This window comes from Haliotis cracherodii, unplaced genomic scaffold (assembly GCF_022045235.1).
Source record: "Haliotis cracherodii isolate W230 unplaced genomic scaffold, xgHalCrac1.p SCAF_3, whole genome shotgun sequence".
NCBI classification, from domain to species: Eukaryota; Metazoa; Mollusca; class Gastropoda; order Lepetellida; family Haliotidae; genus Haliotis; species Haliotis cracherodii.
In genome coordinates, this window is record NW_027266286.1 from 26,981,254 (window position 1) to 27,006,476 (window position 25,223).

General features: G+C 39.1%; 1 protein-coding gene across 1 annotated transcript in view; it reads left to right on the plus strand.

Annotated features, from left to right (window-relative positions):
* The window catches only part of LOC139476113 (zinc finger C3H1 domain-containing protein-like), a 100,742-nt gene that overhangs the window by 38,939 nt on the left and 36,580 nt on the right, over nt 1-25,223 (plus strand). The window contains exons 22-23 of the mRNA XM_071259370.1: nt 8,232-8,420; nt 16,675-16,836. Of these exons, the coding sequence (XP_071115471.1) occupies nt 8,232-8,420; nt 16,675-16,836 (351 nt within the window). The remainder of the gene's footprint in view (nt 1-8,231; nt 8,421-16,674; nt 16,837-25,223) is intronic.

Below are 25,223 nucleotides of genomic sequence, written 5' to 3' on the forward strand. Positions count from 1 at the left end.
CCCATGTTTTTCAGTGCATGATTTGGTCTTGTCTACATGAAAGCCCCGTTAGAGTAGGTCCCCAGCACTGAACTGGTTGTAAAAGGGAACGAAGTGGATAGGGTAGTCAGACTCAGTAACTTAAGTGAATGCATGTCATTTTACTCCGATGGCGTGGGCCGTTACACATGATATGAATCATTGGACTGTCTGGTCCAGACTTAGTTATTCAAGGGGGCGGTCGAGTAGCCTAGTGGTTAAAGCGTTTGCTCGTCACGCCAAAGACCCGGGTTTGATTCCCGACATGGGTACAATGTGTGAAGCCCATTTCTGGTGTCCCCCGCCGTGATATTGCTGGAATATTGCTAAAAGCAGCGTAAAGCCATACTCACTCACTCACTCACTTAGTTATTCAAAGGCTGCAATCATGTAATTTGAAAATTGCTGAGTGTGACATCATACTGCAAACAAATATGCTCACAAATGCATGACAAGTTGTGGAAATGGCAACATTCTTGTACTATCCTGTAGCAGGTTATGGGGACACTCCCCAATAGTTTCTTCCTGAGTGACTGTTCCATTTGAACCAACATAGTCGAGTCTAAGGAAGAAATATAACTCCTTGATTAATGTCTGCTGGCCTTCATTAAGAATATTTAACATTTTCTAAGATACATATCAAGTCGTTTGAACACTCCCAGACACGACAGTGTTGTGCCAGCACACATCCTTAACAGTATACTGTCGTTATGTCCTTTCAGTCAGAGTTATCTCCCTTTGGAACCCTTGGATTCCTTGGTCCATGTTCTTTATATTCTGATAACATCTTGGCAACCAATGTGGATGCGGCCATTACAAGAATCCTGAAAATATTCACTCAGAAAGGGAAACGTATTTCAAATTGACCGAGGGAAACGTATTTGGCATCAGGACAGTCATCACTTGTTTGTTAGCATAATTGTCTGTGTCTTGCGAGTTCAACTTACAGAATACAGAATAGAGCTATCCCTGTGAGGAGCTTGCTCTTGGTCATAGATTTGAATCCCAGATAATAATCATCGGTCTGTCAGCTAAATGCTGAATGTTGTCACCCAATGGTGACATCTATGATCTGTGTCACTGAGGACTCGCACATCATGAAGCTTATATATCCTGATGTAACTGAAGGACTCCTCAACCAATGTCATGCTCTTGAAATCCATATACAGCTTCTGGCTGGATTGTTGGACTTTGCAACTTATTTTGGTGCAGTTGTTTATGTAACATTATTAGATTTTGGCAGATGACAATATTGCATTAAAATTTTCAGTAGTGTTGGACTAGTGGATGATTATCTTAACACCTTCTTGGGGGCATGGATGGCCAGGTTGTCTAAACCATCGCAAATTCTCTGTGCAGAGTTGTCCTTCAGCCATGCCATAACCTAAGATCATGTCTTCCAATCCAGTCCAATGTTTTGTCAGCATCAATCCTGTGCTCATGTGTTTCCCCATAGCGGTAATTGTCTCAGACCTGCATCACTATGCTACGTCTCTCCCCTCTCCAATATCAAGCTGAGAGTGTGATATATCAGAAATACTGTTCAATGCAGTGTTAAACTACACTTTCTACCTCACTTTCAACATCTATTTCACTGCAGCAGGTAACCTAGGCATACCTTTCCTCCACGGTAAAGAAGAGAAATCAAACTCTACATCCTCATCAGACAATGCAACAGTTTGCTCTGCAGACTTCTTTTTCTCGCAGGTGGCGATGTGAACTTAGTGGTTTATGCGTTGGCTCATCATGGCGAGGACCTGGGTTCATTTCACCACATGGGTTCAATGTGTAAAGCCAATATCTGGTGTCCCCTGCCATGATGGGACTGGAATATTGGTAAAAGCGGTGTATAACCCAACACTCACTCACTCGTTTCCTCATTACCAGATAATCTAGTTGACCCATGTCTCCGCCGTACTCCACAGTTGCCAAAATAAACAGGAGAGTTCCGGGTAAGAAGCATCAAGGAGATTCCAGGCTTTGTCTGTTAATACTGTCCTGACTACACTTCCAGACCTTTGTGTCCCAGTGCATACGATCCAGTATGACCTTCAGCTGCAGATGTATTCCATCCTCAGTGAGAAGAAGGTACACAGTGAATGATGTGTTGTGTTTCCTTCGTCTGGCCTGTGTCTGCAATAATTACCAACACCTCCATGTTTGTTAACAGGCTGATACATAATTATTTTTTAGACTTGTCGGGGAGAAAGTTGGAAGTGTTTTTGTGCATGTTCCGTATGTTTGATGTAAGGTTCCATGTTACCTTGTGGGGTTTCAATATCCCTACCAGACTGCTAAGTGTAGGCAAATATTTGTATTTGGAGTGTTTTGGTTTCATGAACTCCTTTGTGTCTAATAATAAATCCTGTGCATGTTGAATCAATTATCTTGTAATCTGGACCATGAGAAGTTGTTTGTGTACTAGTCGTCTGAATATGAAACATGTCACACATGTCACAGCTTTTGTTTACAGATGGTCATTTAATCCCCTTTGCTTAAAACTGCCTCTATGGTCTTAATGATTTTGTCTGCATGGAGAGGAGAAAGTTAATGGTTCGATCCCCTGGCCGTGTCGTACCAATAGACTTTTTAGAGATAGTTCTTCTTGTTACCCTGCCTGTCACTTTGCATAAAGGGAATAAAACATTGACTTGTCGACTCGGAGTCAGCATACTGTGTCTCTGGTTATCCATGTTGAAGTAGAGCACTATAAAACTGGCATTACAAGCAGTCGCACACACGTTGCTATATGAGTGAAATAATCTTGAACAAGACATTTGGACCCCATTTCACCTCACTCACACCCTGTTGTTTAACAAAACTGTAATGCAGGACGTTGCAATATCACTCTTTGGTTTTTCTTTAACTTAAATAATATTTCATTAAATCCATGACTAGACTGTGAACTCAGATAATTTGTGGGCCAGAGGCACAGTGCAGTGTGTTTGCTTGTTGTATACTTGTGCTACTGGTTTGATTCCCAACTTTTTGACAACAAATTTTTATAAAGGACAGGGTATGGTCAAGGCTCTTTTTGTCCCATCAGCAAAATTTAAGAAAGAAGCAAAGTTTTGCAAAAAGTATTGAAAATAAAAAAAAATTGTTGGAATGAGAATTTGACGTCTTTCATTTCAACACTTGCAAATGTAAAAGTTTTTCAGATTGCATTACCTTATAATAATTGACCATGAGCAAGTCTTTGAACCAAGCTGTCTTTTATGGGGATATAGGTAAATGTAAAATATTTAGCTTTACATGCTTTGGTCTTATCAAGTATCCAAAACTTGGAATCATAAGGAAAAGAGTTCTGTAGAATATGTTTCATATCAGTATTTTAAAACTTTCCATAACTTTTAAATTTGACATTTTCAGTAGGCCCAAAAAGTCCCTTATCACACCTTATTCTTTGCTTAAAGTAACTGGACACTCGCACTGTCACTCAAGTTAATGTGTTGGAACCAACCCTACAATAGTACACCACCAATAAATTTAAGGGCTCTTTAGATCATGTAGATTGAAAATAATGGCTGAAAGCCTGGAAGACCCAGGGAACCCAAATCATTCAGAAAACAGTTCAAAACGGGTGAATTTGAGAATATTCAAGTGTATGAATATGAATTTATTTTGGAAAATATAAAATGTCTTTTCTCTATGACAGTTCATCCATATTTTGTGTTGTGGATGAACCTATATACATGTATAAGCAAGAAGGTTAATTTGGCATACAGTGTCAATATTTACCTTACATCAGAGAGTATCATCCTAATACCATCTGTCCCTGTTTGAATTATGTTAGACTAATGAGATTTCTTCAGTTAAGCAAAACTATTTCACAACCCATCATGTATCCTTCTGAGATCACAATGATTAGCTAAATTAGTCCATTCAGGCTGTGGACACCCCTACCCAAGCATGTCATAAGTCTATTTTGTTTTGGCAATTTTTGCTTGGGCCTCAATTCAGGCTTTGGTTCTGGGACTGAGATATCACCATTGTTGATTGTGGCGGTAACACCAGCTCCAAGTAACCTCAGGAATGTCGTCATTCCCCATCAATGTTTTCCCTCGGGCATCAGATGGTTGGTGTGGCTCTTGTTCTTAAAAACTTGTTTCTTTTCCATGTCAGTTGTAATAGGGGTAGTAGATTTCAAGGAAAGACTGTTCTGAAAATCATAATGCATTTCAGTGATTTAATTATAGGAGGCCAGGGGTCTTGGTCCTTATTAAGTATAATAGCTTTAGGGGTGTTTAGATTCAAATACATGTATTATAACTTAAGACCATAAAGGGCCCCAGGATCCTCTTTAATTTCTTACACTGTACTTTGCACTCATCTTATATGAGATGGATGCGATCTCAGAAACGGCACCTGTATGTGGTCAAAGTTATCAACAATGAAGTTAATGTTTTCAGTGTTTTAGTTAAGGGATTATTATTAGGTTTTGGGTGTTTTGTGTTTAAAAGGGATAGTCGGAATATATAACACCTTGTTGTAATGGGGTTTTTTTGTGGTCAGGAGTGAGGATGTGGTTGAAATTAATTACTAGCTCACTATTACATTAAGTTATTTGTCCAGGAGGTGCTGGAGGTTGACTTGATTAACTGATTCCATGAATCTCACAATAATGACTCGCACGCTACCACCCACACTCCCACACCCTCACAATCCCACGCCCCCTCCAAACAATCCAGATCTATTCTCAGGTTTTTGTGTCCCATAAGTCTGAAGCTATGCATCATCATAATGAAATATTTTGTGGTACTTGGAAAGTACATTCTTGAAATACTCAGACTATTTCATCCCATGAAATTTAAATCAGTCGACTTTTTTCACCATCTTATGCAAGTGCTTCAATAACAGAATTGTTGAGAAATCATATCACAGCATTTATTCTTTGATGAATCAACAAGCGCCCCGCCTGCCTCCATGGCTGTAGGGCAAAGCCCGGATATTTGTCCATAGTCTTGTTCACCATGCGATAAGTGTGTTTGGCTGTTTGCACATTTATCTTCACATTTGTCTATTCAATATCTATATCAATGCAGGACAAATTCGAACAGTCAAGGCACGTTTGTGTGGCTTTTTCGGGTATCAGTATGAATGCAATACTTTGTACGTCTCAAACAGTTTGTCATGATTTAATAAGGAGGGTTACACCTATGAATACAGGCTGTCACTGTTATGCATAATAATCAAGCTGTTAGGTGTTTCAGTTGCACGTGCATCTGTCGGACTTGGTATGCATGATGTGCGAATGTACTCGATAATCTGTAACTGAAAATAGTTTCGCTGTTGACATGAAATAAACAAGTGTGTTGTACAACATCTGAGTAAATAGTTCTCTTTATTAATATTTTGTAAAACCTTATTTTAGATTCGAAATCTTCCAATGGAATTTGATTAAGATTTAGCATGTGAAGGTGTAACTGTTTAATATCAGTGCTTCAAATAGTTCTTTCTGCAATAAGCATGACAAGTGTTCCAAGAAAATATTTTCGTTTGATGAAACTGTTAAAGAATAAGACACTCTCGAGATGAAAAGCCCTATTTTGGGAATCTCTTTGTCAAATGGGATGCGACATTATCGCATTAGTATTCATACAGAAACCTGATACGTTTGAAATATTGAGATTTAAGTTTTCGTCCGTCTCATATGAGGACCTTGGTGGATAAGATGTTTTGTCAATATTGGTTTTAGTTGACAGGTATCTCACATAATAAGGCATTTGCCCTACGTATTTGAAATGTTAAATGTGTTTAATCCTAGTGTGAGAGTAGATGCTAGACGTATTTAACGACAGGGAAGATTGCATCTTATCAGTTTTAGCCCCCGTTTACCGTTGGATGTTAACACAGTATTAGGGACATGATGTTAATTCATTGAAAGCATTCATAAATGAGGTAATAGATTTTGTGTGGATAGTCCTCTCCGTGTCATATGACCTAACACTACACACACATACGGTTCAGTGTACATATATGTACACCGAGCTTCCACTCTTCTCTTCCTCTTTCCAACTCCGACATCTAAACCTTTGTAAGTGCTTAAACGAGCAGAGGTATTCAAACCAGCCGTTTGATCTCTGTCAACTAATACATATGTTTTGTAGTCTGGGAAAGATGAGGTGCATATCTAATGTTTGCATTGCCTCTTGTATAATTGATTTTTCTCTTTCCGAATTCAGTACCCTCCATATTCAATATTACTGTCCTGTTAGTTGTATTGTTAAGGATTTGATTTACATGGGTAGGTTTCCACATCAAAGTGGGCCTTCATATTTGAGAGTTTTTCACGTAATTTGATATTTATTTTGAATCAATCTGTCAAGATTAAAGTTCAAATATCAGGTGGTTGCTATGTTGTGTTGAGAGACTGTTTTGATGAGTTGATTGTAGTGGGCAGAGCACCAGTGAAAAGCTTGGTATATGTTTACCATGACATATCATTAATGTGTTTGCCAAGTACAACCCCTGACAAGATTTCACACACCTGCATCTGAAAAAGATGTCAAGAGGTTAAATTTATAAAAAATATGTCACATTAACAGCTTTTTTTGAATTTATGACTATAATAAAATACATTAAATATAGGGCAGCGGTGGTTTCTTAGATATATGAACTATTTTTTGTGTGCTCATTTTACCCTGTCTGAACAACAAGTAAAAACAGTTGTTGATGCTACCCACGTACATTATTACAGTAAAATAACCTCATTTGTGGTGGGGAAATATTTTTTTTTATTGGCACACGTTTGATGTTAATAGTTTTGCTTGGATTATTTGATCAACCCATGGCAAAGACTATGGTAGATGTGTAACTGGTTGTAAATAATTGCATGATAACTTGAAGTTGTTCTCGTTTCTCCTTTGATATTTGTTTTCGTTGGTGATTTTTTGTCAACAGACCTGACAGTTTCTTTAATCCAGGGTTTACCGCTCCCCTGTAGCTTACACTGTCATAAAAGATAACAGGGTTTGAAATAAAAGAGTCCTTGTATTAGAGTGCCAATGGCACAGTTATTAAAAAAAGCATTGTTAAAATATGTTTCTGGTGCTTGTAGGGTGAAGTTAGAAATCATACTTTTTGTAGTAGACGTACCTTGTGGCGATTTATAGTATTTGAAGCCAGATTAGTGTGCTATTGCATGAGTAAGATGGACAAACACATGGTAAATTATGACCCTTTGAAACTGCTTGATGCTATGATTCATGAAATTAACTTGAAATTCAGAAATTAAGGGTGTTATGAATCTCATGGTAGATGGAAAGGAAGTGGGCAAACTTTCTATATTACATCTCCTTATTATCTAGGTCATGGTAAAAAGACATTCATCTTATTTGTAGATGGATAAATAATATTCTTGTTGGCACATTTGAATTCCCAAAGGCACACCTAAACGTCTTTATGAGTTGTGTGGCACACTTGTAAAGACAACATTTCTTGTGGGTATTTTCAGAGGGACCTGGGTAGTTTGAATTTTGCCTGCGACTTGCATGCTGTTGTGATGTGGGAATTCCGGGACATTAATTCTATTATGTAATGTTTGATAGGGTTGGGTTATTATCCCCTGCATAAAGTGGCAGGGGGATATAGGAATGGGTGCAGTTTGTCCGTCATGTTTCATTTCTGGAGCAGAACTCAAAACCATGAGATATATCTTAACCAAACTTGGCACATAGATAGGTCTAGTGGAGAACTGGTGCCTTTTGATAGTTGTGATTTTTGAAAATTTGTTTTTCGAGTTTCCATGGCAACAACTTTGTCTTGAAAATGGCGGTAGTTTGCCTCACAACCTGGGGATGTGAGTATTTCATGCTTATTGATGAATACTCTAAATATGGTGTCAACCAACATTAACCCACTTGTATGTGTATTATTCAAGAGCTGCAGAACATGCTGTTGATGGCTGTCATGTGCTTCCCTTAATCCTAAAACGTCTAAGAAAACATCTTGTATGTATTTCTACCATGCTATATTTGTCAAAGTATTGTGATTGTGGTGGAGTAGTCTAGTGGTTAAAACATTAGCCACGCACGACAAAACCCCTGGGTTGATTCCCTATATGGGTACAATGTATGAAGCACATTCTTTGTGTCACCTGCCATGATATGGCTGGAATATTGCTAAAAGCAGAGTAAAAACTTAGTGTCCAACTTTCTAACTGTTCATTCTGTCTATCAGCCATGTATTACCCGAATTTGTCTCCTTTGCAGTATGCTGAGACTGTTAGCAACTTCCAGAGGAGGGATGAGATTTGTGAGAAGACCCTGGAGTTCCTGAGGACCAGATCCACAGATATCCCTGTGAGCAGACGGTCACACCAGATCCTGGAAACACTGTTGTACAAGACAACTCTAGTTGTGCAGTCGGGGAGGTACAAGACTGGACTCACATACTTACAGGTAACTGCAATCCACGACTCATACATTCTTGTGCTCTTATGTATTGTGTGCTTGTGGGTGCCTGGATGGCCCAATTGTCTTAGGCCCAACAATTGGATGTGTTGTCTATTCTTTAGGTGTGCTTGATACCTATGGTCAAATGTTCAAATGCTGTCTTTGTTCTGATTATGATGTTTGATTTGGCAGAACTAAACCAAAACTCATAGGTTTCACCAAAGTGGTATATGTATAAGACCTGCATCACTTTGGGCTTTCCTCATTCCTCAAGCTGAGAGGTTATGATATAATTAAAATACGGTTCAGAGAGGCATTTCACTAAACTCACTTCCTGTTTTGCATATGGTAAGGATCGGGGTAGAATAGGTCTTCAGCAACCCATGCTTGCTGTAAAAGGTGACTATGCTTGTCGTAAAAGGTGACTATGCTTGTCGTAAAAGGTGACTATGCTTGTCGTAAAAGGTGACTAACGGGATCGGATGTTCAGGCTCGCCGACTTGGTTGATGCATGTCATCAATCCCAATTGCGTGGATTGATGGTCATGATGTCAATCACTGGATTGTCTAGTCCAGACTCGATTATTTACAGACCGTCGTCATATAGCTGGAATATTGCTGAGTGCGGCGTTAAACAACAAACCAACCAAGCATATGATAAGCAGAGTGGTAGGTATGAAGCTGTCTACCTTGGATGTTGGCCCGTGAAGATCAGGGTTTGAATAGGTCTTCATCAACCCATGTTTGACATGAGGCGACATGGTTGTCGTAATAGGTGACTAACGGGATTGGGTGGACTTGCTCACTTGATGCATGTCGTCTCATCCCAATTGCGTGGTTTGATGCTCATGTTATCAATCACTGGAATGTCTGGTCCAGACTTGATTATTTACAGACTGGTGTCATATAGCTGGAATACTGCTGAGTGTGGGGTTAAACAACAAACAAACGTTGGTTGTTATTTGAATATGTATTAAGATTGTGGAGATCAAGAATTGTCGAGAATTTTAGGTAGAATAGGTCCCCATAAGTTGGCCATAACTCCAATTTTGGACTGATTAATATGTTATCTTACCCCAGTGGTATTGATCAATGCTCATGCTGTCAACCACTGGTCATGCATGGTCCAGACTTGATTATTAACAGAGAGTTGGTTTTAGTTAAGGCTGGGATATTACCGACTACCAAAGAGAAGCACATGCTCAGAACAGAACAAAACTTTATTTACGCTCAGGCCGGGATCCTCGGCATTTGATATACAAATTTGCAAACAGTAAATACACAAAATGGATGGATGGTTTACATGGAAGATTTTACAGTTTTCATAATGACATTACAGTATGTACAGAGTTTCTTAAAAACATTTACTTTTTTACAATTAAAAAGTTCTTTAAATTTAAACATAATTGGGTTTTTAGCATATGAAATTGGAACATATATTTTCCGTTGGGGTTTAAAAGCTGTCAAATCACATAGCAGGTGCCAGAGATCAACACATTCATCCACTCACTCACTCGTGTAAAAAACGGTTTACCTAGTTCATAATAATAAATATCATAATATAAACTGAACGCTTTAAGTGGGTATATTATCAAGGCCTAAAAGATATTTACGACAGTGGTAAATTGCGGCAGTAAAAGCTATCCTCGTGGAACAGATGTAAAACCTATGTTTGTAATGAGGCAAATTATGATGCATGTTCTGTTAAATTGTTTCTTTCATGTCTGTCTGCCTCTTGGTCTGGCCTCCCATAAGTATGCAGCCTGTGAATATATTGCAGAACAGCTCCTAATGTGCTCAGATTGTTATTGGCACAAACTTGCACCACTGCATTCAGGCTTGATGGAAACAATACTGGGGGTGGGGCATGAATGCATTGTAAACTCTGCTGGCGGATTTGTGTTTGACACTGGGGCAGAAACAAGATCCCAGTATACTTCACAAGTTTGTCTAATGTCATGCACAAGTCAACTTGGCCGACGCTTTATGTACATGATGTAAGAAGAACAGGAAGCGAAGAGAAACAGTAGTCAAAGTTGTGCACTGACCTTCGCCCATGCCCCATCCCTCATTTCCACAACCATTTTCGACTTTCATAAATGCAAATCCTGGATTAAGTCCGTCTGGGATGTTTTTTGAAGATGAAGAATAGATGAATTAACTTGTGTCGAGATGTTAAACATGATCTGCCTAGGACTCTCATCAAAGCACTCTCAGCACAGACCTCCATTACATTGGGCAGTCTGTGAACGCCTGCCACACATGATCGGCATATCGGGATCTCATTTCTGTATCTGCCTGTATTTGATGTGCATCCGATTTCACGGTGTCACCCCCCACAGCCTGCATGTTCTTCAAACACAACCAACACCCCTCATCCCACCCCCTGTGGGTGTTATTGTTAGGCTGGGACTTCCTATGGCAGGGCTCCCCTTGGTGTGTCTCGAGTACACAGGGCATCCCCTACAGCCGGTTCTGTTGTCGCCACTTGCATGTGTTAAAACATGCTTGTTCTGTCTGGAACATGTGTTGCCAAAAACACAAGCGTTTAAAAAATTCTGTAAAATATTTACGTTTTTAACCTGTGATCTGAGAAAAGAATTGGCAAGCTTCTCCCGGGTAATAAATTAAATGTGTGGATGTGTATATGATTTTCATAATCATGTGCTGTTTAAGTTTGGCAAGTTGGAATGTTTAGTTTAGGCTGCATTAAATTGTTTTTGTTTCATGTTCATGATTTAAATATGCATTAGTCTACAGTGATTGTTTCTTTCTGATGATAGTTGTCAACCAAACAAAATGTGCTGCCAGAAAAGGATTTCTGAGATGTTTTATTCTTTTTTTGAAAAACTAAGAAAAAAAAGGTTTTGTTGTTGTACAATTTAAATTATTTAATGCTTTGTTCCTTGTAGATGTTTGTTGTTGAAGGCTGACACTTGCATTCCACCTATTTTTAATTGTAATACAGTGAGACTGTAAATTGGAACCCTGTGGGGTGGTCTCTGCAACCTATGCTGGTTGTAAGAGGTGAATATAGGTCAGGTGGTCAGACTCGGTGACTGCTTGATTGTATGTCATCGTAATCCTCAGGTGTGTTTTAGGGCTGGGACGGGTACTCGGGTCGGGTGGGTACTGAGTAGGACCTAGGTACCCACAGGACTACCCGGACCCGTGGTTAGTCACGTGATAATTGTTTCATGACCAAAATTCACAATACAACTACATGCTTACATGACAATTTTAAGTCTCTAATGTTTGCACTTCTTCATGACTATGAACACTTTCCTTCTGACTTATATATGTTTGAACAAAGCTAAAACTTTAGTCAACTTCAGTGTATGCATGACAAAAACTTTAGTCAACTTCAGTGTATGCATGACCACATCGTTTTAGTTTGTGTATCTAAATACATTTTGCCAGGGCTACTGTCAAACTATTCCCAATTGGACATTTTGTACCTATCTCTTGAGACCAACAGTAGGTACCCTTGTAGAGTTTGGTAATAGGGGTGTGGGTACCCGGGTAGTAAATTTGGACTTGTCCCAGCCCTAGTGTGTTTCACTGATTGTCTGGTCCAGACAGGATTACTGGCTGCTTTCAAATCGTTGGAATATTGCTGAGTTAGGTGTTAAACAGCAAACATATACATTGTTAATCTGGACGGAACCATTTCCAATGAAGTCATCCAGATTGGCAATCAAACAAGACACTCACTCACTAACCCAGCACCTGCCCATCCACCCACTCACTCACTTTGTCACGACCCACCCCCCACCCACCCCACATCCCTCACTCACTAGTTGTTGTTCCTCTCATCTACCAACACAGCACTGTTGAATGTGGCTTGCCAAACACTTGAGTGAGAAACATGGCATTAAGCCCACGGTGGCAGTGCAGGTCACTGATTCCTTCAACCAGGTCTGGAGATATCTACATCATCACAATGGCTCTTCACTCATTAAATGTCCTGGTTGACACTTTGAAATAATTAGTGCTGGGTTTGGCTAGTATTTGCAAGGGCAATGTGATATTATTTGCTATTGGTGACATGAGACTTGATGAGCCTAATGTCCACCTCTGCTGTTTGACGTCCCCTGGAACTTTGTCCTTTCCCACCTTTGGCCTTTGCTGGCCCCACTAAGTGAGGGTCATGTTACTAGGGGATGTTACCCCAAGTGTCAAGCAGTAGTGTTACTTCCAGGCTTGCTTTCAGAGAACCAACAACGCTGTGCTACCTAATATGATGTCTAAAACTTACAACTGAGGAGGAATGCCATTCTGTTGCCAATGAAGTAATAGGACATGCATCTAGGCCTAATTAGCTCAATTCATCCCAGAATGACTTGCATTTAAGAATCAGGGTTTAGCTTTTTACTTCGCTTTGAAATAATGCGTGTATGTAACTCATCATTAGGAGTCTTTTCTGCCCACTAATAGATCTCCCGCGGAAGTGCCAAAGTTATCAAATGTATCCTATGTTGAGAGTGGGATGTCATCTCCAGTTAGCTCATATAATGTTTGCTGTGCATGGGACTCAAGTAGGAAATTAACGGCAAATCAGTGGTGATGGAAGGTTTGATGGGCTGATGGTCATGTCACTCAGTGAAAGTCTCTTAGTGAAAGTCACTCAGGAATCTGTGTTGTGCTTCAGCTTTTAAGTTTTCACTTCTTTGAATTTGATAATGAAAATAAAAAAATAAAGCCTGAATTCAGTTGCCTCTCTATTCTAACCCGGGTTCTTGTGTTTTCATTTCGGACAGTTGAAAATTTGACATTGTCTTGTTTAGCTGGTCCTGCTCCTTTTAGCTGATGTCTTACTGCTTTTAGTTGATATCTTACTGCTTTAGCTGATATCTTACTGCTTTTAGTTGATATCTTACTGCTTTTAGCTGATGTCTTACTGCTTTTAGTTGATATCTTACTGCTTTTAGCCGATATCTTACTGCTTTTAGCTGATATCTTACTGCTTTTCCAATGATTCTTCTTGTTTTGATTTTGTTATAAATGTGGTTGATGAGATAGTAATTGAAACTTTCATCATTTCGAGGAGCCACAAATTTAGAAGCCTGTTCTTGATGGCTTCTGCCATGATCTAACTGCAGCCTCCCTGTTTAGATTGGTGTTAATTATTGTTCAAGCACTATGTTTGTTATTGACACTAAATTCATATTTTTAGTAATTTACACAATATATTTGAGTGGCATTTTAGAAGCTAATGTTTCAGTGAAGCAAATGAAGACAAGTACCTGTACTGAAATGTTTCATTGAAATAATGACGTTGAAATCCATGTCAAATCTGTCTTTAGTAATTTACACAGTCAGGGATAATCTTTTGCTCAGAATGTCTTAATAATGTCTGTTCACATTTAATAGCCAATATTGGGCAGTGGGGTAGCCAAGTGGTTAAAGCATTCTCTCGTCACGCCAAGACCCGGGTTCAATTCCCCACATAGGTACAGTGTGTAAAGCCAATTGCTGGTGTTCCCCGCTGTGATTATGCTGGAATATTGCTAAAAGCAGCGTAAAACCATACTCACTACACACCAATATTATGTTGGTGCAGCATGTGTGAGGAATTGTGTTTGAAAAGTCATTCAAACATGGCCATCCATAACATATGTAACTCCTTTGTGTAAACAGTTTGCTGCTGATTATATTAATAGAGCATAATTCAAATATTCTGAACCTTGCCAATTGTTCCTTGACATTCTCCCATGTTGGAAAAAGGCATGTGTTTTCATTTTCCTGGTGACTGTCAGTGTTTGTGCCCCAAGCCCTGGTGTTTTGTATTAAGATGACTCTTTGTGAATGTAGCCATTTGAAAAAGTGGGCATTGTAGCACGGCTTGTGAACACATTGGACAAATTATTTTGTCAATCTGAAACAATAATGCTAAAATAGAGACAGTCATTTTGAAAAGGGAAGATGTTACTTTGTTTGAACATGTTGAAGGTCATGTATGTCCTATGAGAATATATGAAATATAAGTGCATACACATTTACCGTTGTCCTCTCTTTCTGTCTACTCTTCATCCCTGTTTTCCTCAATATTGGGATCGATGTTGACTATTGACACCTGGTTGCCTGTTTTAGTGCACATTTAGGCCTAACACGCAATTCACTTGTTTTTTGTAATAGTATTATTGATAAGGCAGACATTGGTGCATCACTTGAAATTTTGTGCTTAAGTAATTTTTATTTCCATTCAACAAATATTTTTCAAAATTCCTGCATCATGTGAGGCATTCTTGGTTACCCATAAAATATAATGTCTGACAACTCGGTTTGTATCAAAGGGCCAAGTTTGATGTGTGCCGATTTGTGTTTGTTGGTATTGTGGGTGGGGGAAAAGTAAAGTGTTCTTCCCGCATCACTTTTGTTTTTAATAAAAAATAAATAAAGTCTTACTGCCCTCTTCATTTTTTGAGAAAAGTGTCCTCCAGAAACGTTAAATATTTGTATGCAGCCAAATGATACTACCATATATTAATGTGGTGCTAAAGGGCGTGGGTGGTCTATGATACAGCACATAAGCTGTGAAGAGTCATGTTCCGTAGCTGTACCAGGATCTGCTGATTGTGGATGTAAATTTCCTCTCAGTATGATCCTTTCTTTGGATTATATTCGTACTGGTAGGTTTGTGTTATTCACAAGACAGTAGCACAGAAGGGATATATTTTTGCCTTGTAACTATTATTGAAAACTTTTTAGTTTCATTGACGTTTAAACAAAGTTTGTTACTTCTGATAAAGGACATCACTCACAAATACAGTTATGTCCCTGTGAAAATTTAAACATCTGTTTTTCCTTTTGCTGTATGTGATGAATATTGATTCAGACCTAAGTTTACTGAATAACCCACTGTCTCCCACCCCTACGATCAGGTGACGCTTCAGCTGAGCACAGTCTGAATCATTAAATAAAATGCTTAAACACCCCTATTCTCTCCCTTTGTTGTGAGGTGTCACTTTACATGGTCAAACACCATACCCCTTCATTGTGTACAACTGTCGCATTGCCTTTGAGGGCCGAACTTAGCTTCGATGGGAGTGACCTCCCCTTGTTGGTGCCAGGTACTATTGTACTGGGACCTGGCCATGTGTCTCGGCAGACAATCGGAGATCCCGCTTTGTTGATTTGCTTAATCCTTGAGACAAGATGATAACAAAACTTAGTCCCGTGCAACACCAATATGTGATATTCCCCTCCGGGCCAGAGTGACCATAGTAGGTCGTTACCCGACTCAACATCTTGCTTCACCTGCTTTCCTGTGCAGATCTACTGGTCCAATTAGTGGAGGTGTATTTGGGGAGTAATTACCCTCATTTGCAAATAGATTCTTTTTGGTGTGGTTTACTCAATTTTCTCGTAAAAGTCAAACCTGTTTGAAATGTGAGAGTAGTGTTTATTTGGTAGTAATTAGGTTAACAAAGCTAAAGGTGACCGAATTGTCTGTATTCTGTAACTTGGTTTAATAAATCAGAGCTTTGTGTGTGTCTTCAATGTCCTCAAGCTGCTGAAACAAGTAAAAATGTAACATATTTTAAGCAAATGTGATTAATTTATTCTGAAAGGAAGTCAGGTTCGTCATAATTTGTTCTGATGGAGAATAATAATGATACTGAATTAGGAAATGTGAAATGTCATTTTGACTGTCATGCTGGATTTCATTCAGAATATTCAGTTTTCCACCCATACTTGATTTTCTGTTCTGGATGATTCATGATGATCTTTCTAAAGTCATGCTTTCCTTTTTGAGAAAATATTGAATCTCAAACAAGGTAAGAGATACCTGATTCCAAAAAGGTGTGAAAGTTTTGGCATGAAACTAAATCATTTTTACGAGAAAAATTCAGAAAGCCGGTCTTGAAGGAGGTACATGTATGCGGAAACATCACTACTGTACATGATAAGCATTATGAAGTATCAGTGATACAGAATATCACCTGCTCAACCCCTAAATTTAGTTCCCTGGTTTACTGGTCCGAGGTGTGTTCGGTCATTGGTGGCCAAGAAGTCCAGGGTGCTGACTCTTGATGTGCAGAGTTATGGCCCTTTTCTGTTGCCAGGGTCAGTTGTCATTGACCCAATATATGTTCTGATTTAGTCATTGGTCTGTCAGCACCTCACGAAGGGTGCAATCACTAACCCTGACCCTTATTCTTTGAAATAACTGAAATGATGTGAGAAACATCTAAACCCAAGATGGCAATGCAGGTAAGGGATTCCTACAACTCTACCCTTCCTATTCTGTTCGCAGACTGTCCTGAAGAAGTCGGGCGATGACGGTCTGTTGCTGCTGCTGGAGCCAGAAGATCGGTGTGTCCTGTGGATCTCCTACATCCATCTCCTGGAGTTCCATCAGCTGCCCCAGCAGCTCTTTGACCCAGCCAACCAGAACCCAGGCAAAGTCATGTCCAAGGTAAGAGAAGGCCATTTACAGTTTTCACCATGTGATGAGCTGGCGTGAAATAGCGGTGAATGTTATATATTTAAATGAAGAGATTGTTCAATTCTTCCATAGATAGTAATGTTTGAAATTAAGCCTGTACGTCCAGGGGTCATCGTCATAACCCTAAGGTTTATAGTTCAAGATTTAGGGGGGCCCTTAGATTCAAATACCATAGTAGATCTCACGGACCCCAGGACCATCCTTAATTTCCAACGCTGGTGTGAATCACTTATTTTGTATATCCCTTGAAATTGTTGGAATATTGCTAAAAGCAGTGTGAAAGTCTATTCACTAACTCATACTTGATTGGACCGGTGTCTAAATCTTTCTTTTTCCCCACAAATATCTTCCAGCCTAAGTTTTGGTAGATGTGTAAACCAAACTATAATTATGTTGTTGCCCCTGTTCCAGATGTGCAAACAAATAGGCCACAAGTAATGGCAGAACTTCTCTTTGAAGTTTATTTAATACAGACTTGTTCTTATAAAAACTGTTTTCTTTTAACATTCTCCAAGTCATTTTTACGTGGAACTAGTGATGTTGTGCATATTTGGCCAACAGACATGGCCATTTTTCATCAGACATACATTTGTCTCTTCTAACATTCTTTGTACATCAGAGCTTTATCATGGTGAGTGAGTGAATATGGTTTTACGCTGCTTTTAGCAATATCCTAGTAATATCATGGCGGGGAACACCAGAAATGGGGTTCACACATTGTACCCACATTGGGAATTGAACCAGGGCTTCACTCACTCAGTTTATCTGACTTGGACTTGAAGTCATCTCTACTGGCAATAATTGTGACAACAAGAAGTGTTATTGATTATAACTCTCCCACCAAATGCCAATTTGTTACAAAATCAATAGACATGCAGATCCAATTCTTGCTTCAATGAAAATGTCATTTGACAAAGCATGCATTTAAATTAGTGTCAATTGATAGAAATCAATTATTGGAGGTTGTATTGTAACTGACAGGTTTGCTCATCAATTAGTGTAGGAACATTTTATGCATGTTTTTTCTTAAGCATGTTGATGTCAGTTAACAATGGTCACCCTGCCACAGTTGTAGAAAATTCACATGCTCTGCCAAAATATTTCATGTCTTTGGCTCCTGATGTAACTAAATTATACAAATGGTTTTCAAGTGTTGGAAATGGATATTTTTCTCTGTAAAAGAAAAGAAATAGTAGGGATATTGATTGTGTTTTCGAGGTTTATTTCTGTGGAATGACAGTACACATTAAAAGGGGAATTGTTGAAAAGAACGTCTGTTTGTTTTATGAATCATTATATTTGCAAGGCAAATGAAAGCTGATTTGCTATATCCTATTGACCTAGTCTTTATCATAGAAGGGTTACATAGAATTAGGGTAAGTATATGTCCAGCCCTGAAAAGATAATTCAAACTGAAATATTGGAATCCTGAGGAGAATATATACCTGTTTTGACAAACACTTCATTGATGTTGTATAATGTTATAGGAAGAGCATTTGAAGGGATTCTGTTTCATTACCAAATATGATTTCTTTTTTGTCATTTTGGATGACAAATCAGTCAACGTCATAGAAAATAAACCAGTCTAGAACCCTGTGATTATGGGCAATCATATATCATATTTACCAATATTCATCACACTTCAATCTTTATTATTGAAATAGAAACTTATCAGGAAGATTATCATTGGAGTAATTGGTAAGGCATTGTTGCTACAAATACCAATGGCTTGGTAATGACAGTCATCAGGTGTTATCTCATCAGTCTACTCGATAGTCATGAGCTCAAATTGTAACATCTTTCCTTCTATGAGGGGCGGTTTGGTAGCCTAGTGGTTAAAGCGTTCGCTTGCCACACAAAAAGACCAGGGTTGGATTCCCGACATGGGTATAATGTGTAAAGCCCATTTCTGGTGTCCCCCGTGGTGATATTGCTCAAAGCGGCGTAAAACCATATTCACTCACTCACTAACTCGCTCTTTCAATCTATGCTTCTTAACACTTGATTGGGATACATAGATATTTCACACTGTTACTAACCTCAGGAGCATCAATGCATTGAAATGTGTACTTATGTTAACTTTAACATGAAGAGAAGCTGGAAATGTGTCCGTTCAATGGCAGTATTGAGAATGATTCGTATGACAACAAATCCAAGCAATCAGATAGGCCCAGGTGGCTTAGGTGCCACTATTATCTGTGCAGAATTGCATCCCTTAGCCGTGGCAGGAACATAAGATTGTGGGTTCAAATTCCAGATTACCCTGATAATGTTTTTCTAGTCTTGTAGCACCATACCCTGCTTAGGTTTCATCAAAGTGGTAAATGTCTGAGACCTGCATCACTTAGGGCTTTCCTCCCACATCAATGTGGTGTGATATGACTGAAATACTGTTGAAGGCAGCGTAAGCAAGACTCACTCACACTCACACTGCCTCACTGAATATATGTGTATGTCACAGGACAAGTTTTATATTAAGAATTACAATCAAATATCAGTTCCTGTGAAAAACATTATGAATCACAGCAATGGACATAGCATTTCACACCTGTCGCTGCTGACATAGTCAGATAATATTTAATCCAATAAATGTCCTGTGATTGTATATCAGTGCAAACTGGTCCAAACTGTACCGATTCAATGATATGTAGGACATGATGTTTGTAGACATAATCAAATACAGGTCATGGCTATCTACAAAGCTCTCACCACATCCAGTCTGAAGACATCTCATAGAGGTGTATGTCTGTGTTGCCTGTTGGGGTAATCTGTACTTACATTCTCTATCAGCATTGTGATGACTGGGCTGATTGAGAGAAATGATGGTATGGCTGATACTCCTGCTACTCTGGTGCAACACTGTCAGGTTAATGAATCACTTGGCTCGTCTCAGTCCAATCGGACCTTGGCCAGCAATGGCAGGATTGATTCTGGAACAAGTTGGGTTCATATGACTTTCACAGAGAGCGCTATATCTTTGTACAGATATATATCCAAGATAAGGGTCTTTGTTGGAGCCATTGTGTATCTGCAATGAACCTGTTCTCTTCAAAATGAACAGTCTGTTTACAAAATTGGCCACTTTTGTGTTTAGAGTGTTTGTTTCTTCAAGAATGAGTGTTGGCTGCAAAGTGTTGTAGTATTGCTGCATCAGCTGTTGATGGTAATAGGACTCGGTAAAGGATGATATGGACCACTCTTCACTTGTTCTGATCCCTCATAACCGAGGTAACTAAATTGGATTTGGTGGTCCGACTGGGTTGGTGAATGCATGTCATCGTACTCTGGTGGCATTGCTTATAATGTCAACCATTGGTTTGTCATGCCCAGACTTGATTATTGACAGGTGACTGTGATACAGCTATTGCCATCTGCTACAGAAGAAATCAAAAACAACAAAAACTTGTAGCTCTTATTTCTTACTTTTTTTTACTCTGATTGTCATGGCATTCACAACACATGCACTCTTTGACCCACCATCTCATGTTCCTTACATAATTGAGGAATAAATGGTCATATGTCATCCCTAGAGGCGTCAGTCAAGCTGTAGGGTACTACCTATTTTTATAGTCTGTTGTCCAGATAATATATGTTCCTGCACTGTTTGACCCAGTGGCCCCTAAGGTGTGTGCAAGTTTACATTCCAAGTGGCTATTACACATGGTAATGAGGGCTGGATGGTCAGTATAGGCACCCATGACATTCTGCTGTTGTACCTTGACCTTAATGTTGGTGATTTCAACACATGAAGGAGTAACTCGCCTGACTTCCCCTTAGGAATTTCACTGCAAACAGTTCCCCTTAGACAAACATCTAGTCTCTGAAATGAACATATCTTTCAGAAGAAAAAAAGTTCTTTAATTATCTTATTTTCTTAATAAAAAACTATACTAAAAAGGAGCTCGGAGACTCTCTTCATTTTCAGATATTGCAGTAATCTAGACTTGCCAAACATTATAGACTTGCATGGGCTGTATTGGATATATTTGTATCAGGTTCTGTGTGCTCATGCTTTCAGTCACTAGGTTGCCTGGTTTTGACTGATCTGATTATTTACATGTTGCTCTGCTATAGCTGACTGCAGCCTTAAACAAAACTCATTCACTCAGTATTAACCACTAGTTTTCCTGGTGATACCCAGTGACTTTGGCTGCCACAATATACACCATTCATCCAGTCAGTGTGAGTGATTACACGTTGACCCTGGTGGTCGTGTCTGCAGCCCTCTGAGGCGGTACCCTACCCATAAATACTGTCTTTCCCCACTGCAGTCATTTGTCAAAGCTGTTAAATTGTTTCTAAGTGCATTATTCTTGGCTCATTTAAAGACGTCAAAATACCTATTTCTTTCACACCCTCCCAGCCATTTGTCATCCCCTATCTTGTCAATCTTTATGGTTTAAATGAATGTCATTAGTCATTTAACTTTGGAAAATATTTTCTGCCATTTAGAGCTGACAGTGTATTTCATTTGAATATTTGACCCAGTCCCAAAGATCAGATGGGTGCAAGTTTGTTGACTTTCAGCCGGCTCATTACACCAGACCGAAGAAGATTAACCTTTATTGCTCTGTCCATTTATCAGAAATTTCATTGTTGAGTAAAAGACATGATAATGAAAAAATGCAAAAAGGAAGTTTTCACACCAACAAAATGTGCAGTACAAGAAGTGTTGGAAAATACTCCAATTTGTCCACGTCGGCCTCTAGCCTCTAGCCATTCATCAGAAGTGACGTCTGCTTCATTGGTGCTGCTGTCCATTCTGCTCGGAGCTAACTGCCCTGCACCCTGGCTTCATGAGTGTTAGCAGCGGAGTGCTGATCAAGTGTTAATAGGGAGCATTCCCTGCAGTTTTGTCACATAAATCAGTGAGGGGGCACTTAGATGGGTTGTATATCATTGCAATAATCGGCATCATTTTGACAGCTGGGTGTTGGGAGCATCTGTCTGTCACAGACTGTTTGCACTATCTTGCAGGGTCTGTGTAAACTAGCAAGCTAGAAACACATACTGTTCCCTTCAATACAGAGACAAATGTATAAAAACATAAACACTGAGATGGAAATGTGTTTTTTGCTGACAAAAAATGCTATGATTCTGATAGCGAAACACTCTTTTGCGACCAACTATCAAACACTGAAATACTCAATACATAAAAATACTACATGTGTTGTTTCTGTTGAAAATGAAAATAGTTTTAGAAAATCATTCTACCAGCTGATGAATTTAGTCAAATAAAATTTCTTTCTACATCAATGAAATGTGAAGTAACATAATTTTCATTTTCATAAAATTGTAACTTTCAAGTTTCAAAATGGCTTTTGTTTAATGTTGTTTGAGTTGAATTAATGTAAAACTGTCTTGTCAGCAGTATGAACAGTTCTGGACAAACGGTCTTCTTTCAGCTTTTACTAAATAGGGAAATAGACAACAAGTACCTATTAGATGTACTTTATTACCCTCAGTGTAAGTGGCCTATCTGATCAATGTCTGTAGTAAGTTGAAACCAAAATAAGTACATTACCTTGATTTTTATAAAAAAATGTTCTTCCCCCCCCCCCCCCCCCGGTTCTTGTCACTCACTGATACACTGATTGACCAACGGCTACACCCTGACCTAGCTGATGGGTGCTGCCCACTGCCCACTGATAGAGTTATGATGCTCTCTAGTCAGTAGTGTTACAGCTGGTGCATGGTTACAGAGGAACAACCTGTTTTGACTCGTCTCTGGGACTACTAACAAATACCGTATACACTTTAATATGCACCTGGGGCACTTAGAAAATTGACAAAGTGTGGCTCCTATTAAAAACATACACTCCTTCTTAAATTTGTTGTTGAAACTCAAACGTTTCTAATAGCTCCAAAGGATTAGAAGTTGGCACTAGTCCTATAGTCCTTGCTAAACTGCCAAATAGTTATGGTAATCTAAGGGCTAGTAGAAATTTACCCTTTTTTTAGGGTTTTACTGTTTATCATTATAAGGACTAGTGGACTAAAACAATTAGTTTCTATCGCTGCAAGTTCCAGACAATTATTTTCCCCTTCTACACTGATGTTTTCTGTAAAAAGTCTGTAATGGTTGCGAGAAAGTATGGACTGATGTGTAAATTTCCAAGCTTAGGCAGGGGCACAAAAAGATTACTTACAGATAGGTATAGAACTTTGTCACTTATTGGCATTGGGTACATATTACAGCAAATACGGTAGGCCACTTCAGTCAGACAACCACAGTTGGGTGATTTAATCTGGGCAGAATATTGGTCCTGGGCCTTCTTGTCGAGAAACTGTTACTATTATTGATGTGAAAAGTCAAATTTTTCAGGGAGGTTGCCTGTTCTTATAAGAAGTTCCTGTTACAGATGCTGGTAGATTGGCTCTATTTTGAACACTGTTATTCTGAGATGGTTTGAGTGATGGGGGCTCAGTTCATTCGTCTCTCACAATGCGTGTGTTTGAGTTCCGTACATTGGTACAAATTGTAATGCAAGATCCTGTTGCCTACATGGCTCCAGAAGGGGTACGAAGGGTGGGCAGGGTGCACAGAGATGTGGAGGGTAGAACCGACTGAGACTCAGGTGGTTATAAGTGTATGACCTGGCTGACTGCATGTCATTGTGCTCCAAAGGAATGTATAGATGTCATGAAAGAGAATATATACCAAATACCACTTGTAGCCAGCAGCACAATGTAACATTCACATCCTCATTCATAAAAAAACAAACAAATAACGCTTAATTTCGGAGCATTGGTAACCTCAGCTCTATAAGCATTACTGACATGCCAAAAAATGGTGGTATGTAGAAAATCATAATTATCTACTCTTCTTTGTCCATTTCCGGCTTTCCTCACACGTTAAGCTGTCACATCATGATATGACTGGAATACTTTTCAAAGCATTGTAAACCCAAATCACAAACTCACTTTTAGGACAAGAAAGTTGCTGTAACCACAAGCAGAAATTGCTGATCTTGTAAAATGTAGTTTCTTATGCAGACCCTGAAACAAATATCCAAAAACTCCCAAGCAAGTATTCAAAACAATAGCAAGCCTAGATTATTGTAACTGAAAATGAAGAGATTCTTGCAAATACTGTCTATTATAAATTAAAAGATATTTTAACCCAAAAGATCTTTTAAAATATTTTCATTAAAGAGATTTAATGTTAGTCTAGTGAAAATTGTTATGGTTTTGACTGGTTGGAATAATCAAGTGCTGAAATTATGAATACAGTAAAAGAATAATATTCTTAGAAAATCAATGTCAGCTCCGACCCTTGAATCTAGACTGGGTGTAAAGTATACATGTTGATTCCATCCTAAATTTAATCCAGAAACTTACTGCCCATCCTTGGCTTTGCCCTTATAAACAATGTGTACCCAATGCCAACAAGTTCCCAATTCCATCTGCTTGTTCATGCCAGACTCTGTTGTTGAATATGATACATTGTGGATCAAAGACTCGTTGCAAGAAACGTCATCATACAGTTTGAGTTGTTTTAGAATGATTATAAATTACACCTTTTCAAGTTGTTTTGACTTGTAGGTGATAAATATTTCCGGAACAAGCACAGTAGCAGGTTTTTTAACTTAATTTTGTTGACTTGGTCTATTAAGTACCATATTTGTTTGGTGTTTATGATGCTTGCAAGACTTAAGAGAGCCAGCGTTGTTCGGCACGTTGGCTGTGAAGTTGTGTGAGGGGTAAGGGAGGAAGCTGCTGGAAGTGAGTTGCTATTTGGACTAGCTGTGTTAAGCAGCTGTCAAACAGGCTGTAGACCCACCTCTATGCTATGCTGCCAATTTATAGCGTTGGAACACAACCATACCTCTCACTGTTGCACATTACAACAGTTGCCAAACCCTGACATGGCAGCAGCATTGCCAGCATATGTCCAGAGCACATCCTTACCTCACTGTGGTCGTTGAACAAACTGTTCGTGCCACGGACTTGTGGTCGATTAGCTAACCATTTACATACCTGTAACTTGTAGGTGTCAAACTCACTGTTGAAAGCTATTACTTGTGGTTGAATTAACTGTTTATATCAATGGCTTGGGGTCGGTGAACAAACTGTTTATTCCTTTGACTTAGGGTCGGTGAACAAACCATTTATACCATGACTTGGGGTCGGTGAACAAACCATTTATAACCATGACTTGGGGTTGGTGAACAAACCATTTATAACCATGACTTGGAGTTGGTGAACAAACCATTTATACCCGTGACTCGGGGTTGGTGAACAAACCATTTATACCCGTGACTTGGGGTCGGTGAACAACCCATTTATACCCGTGACTTGGGGGACATACTTTACCTGTGTCAGATTGAACAGTCAGGAAACTGACTTCCACAGGA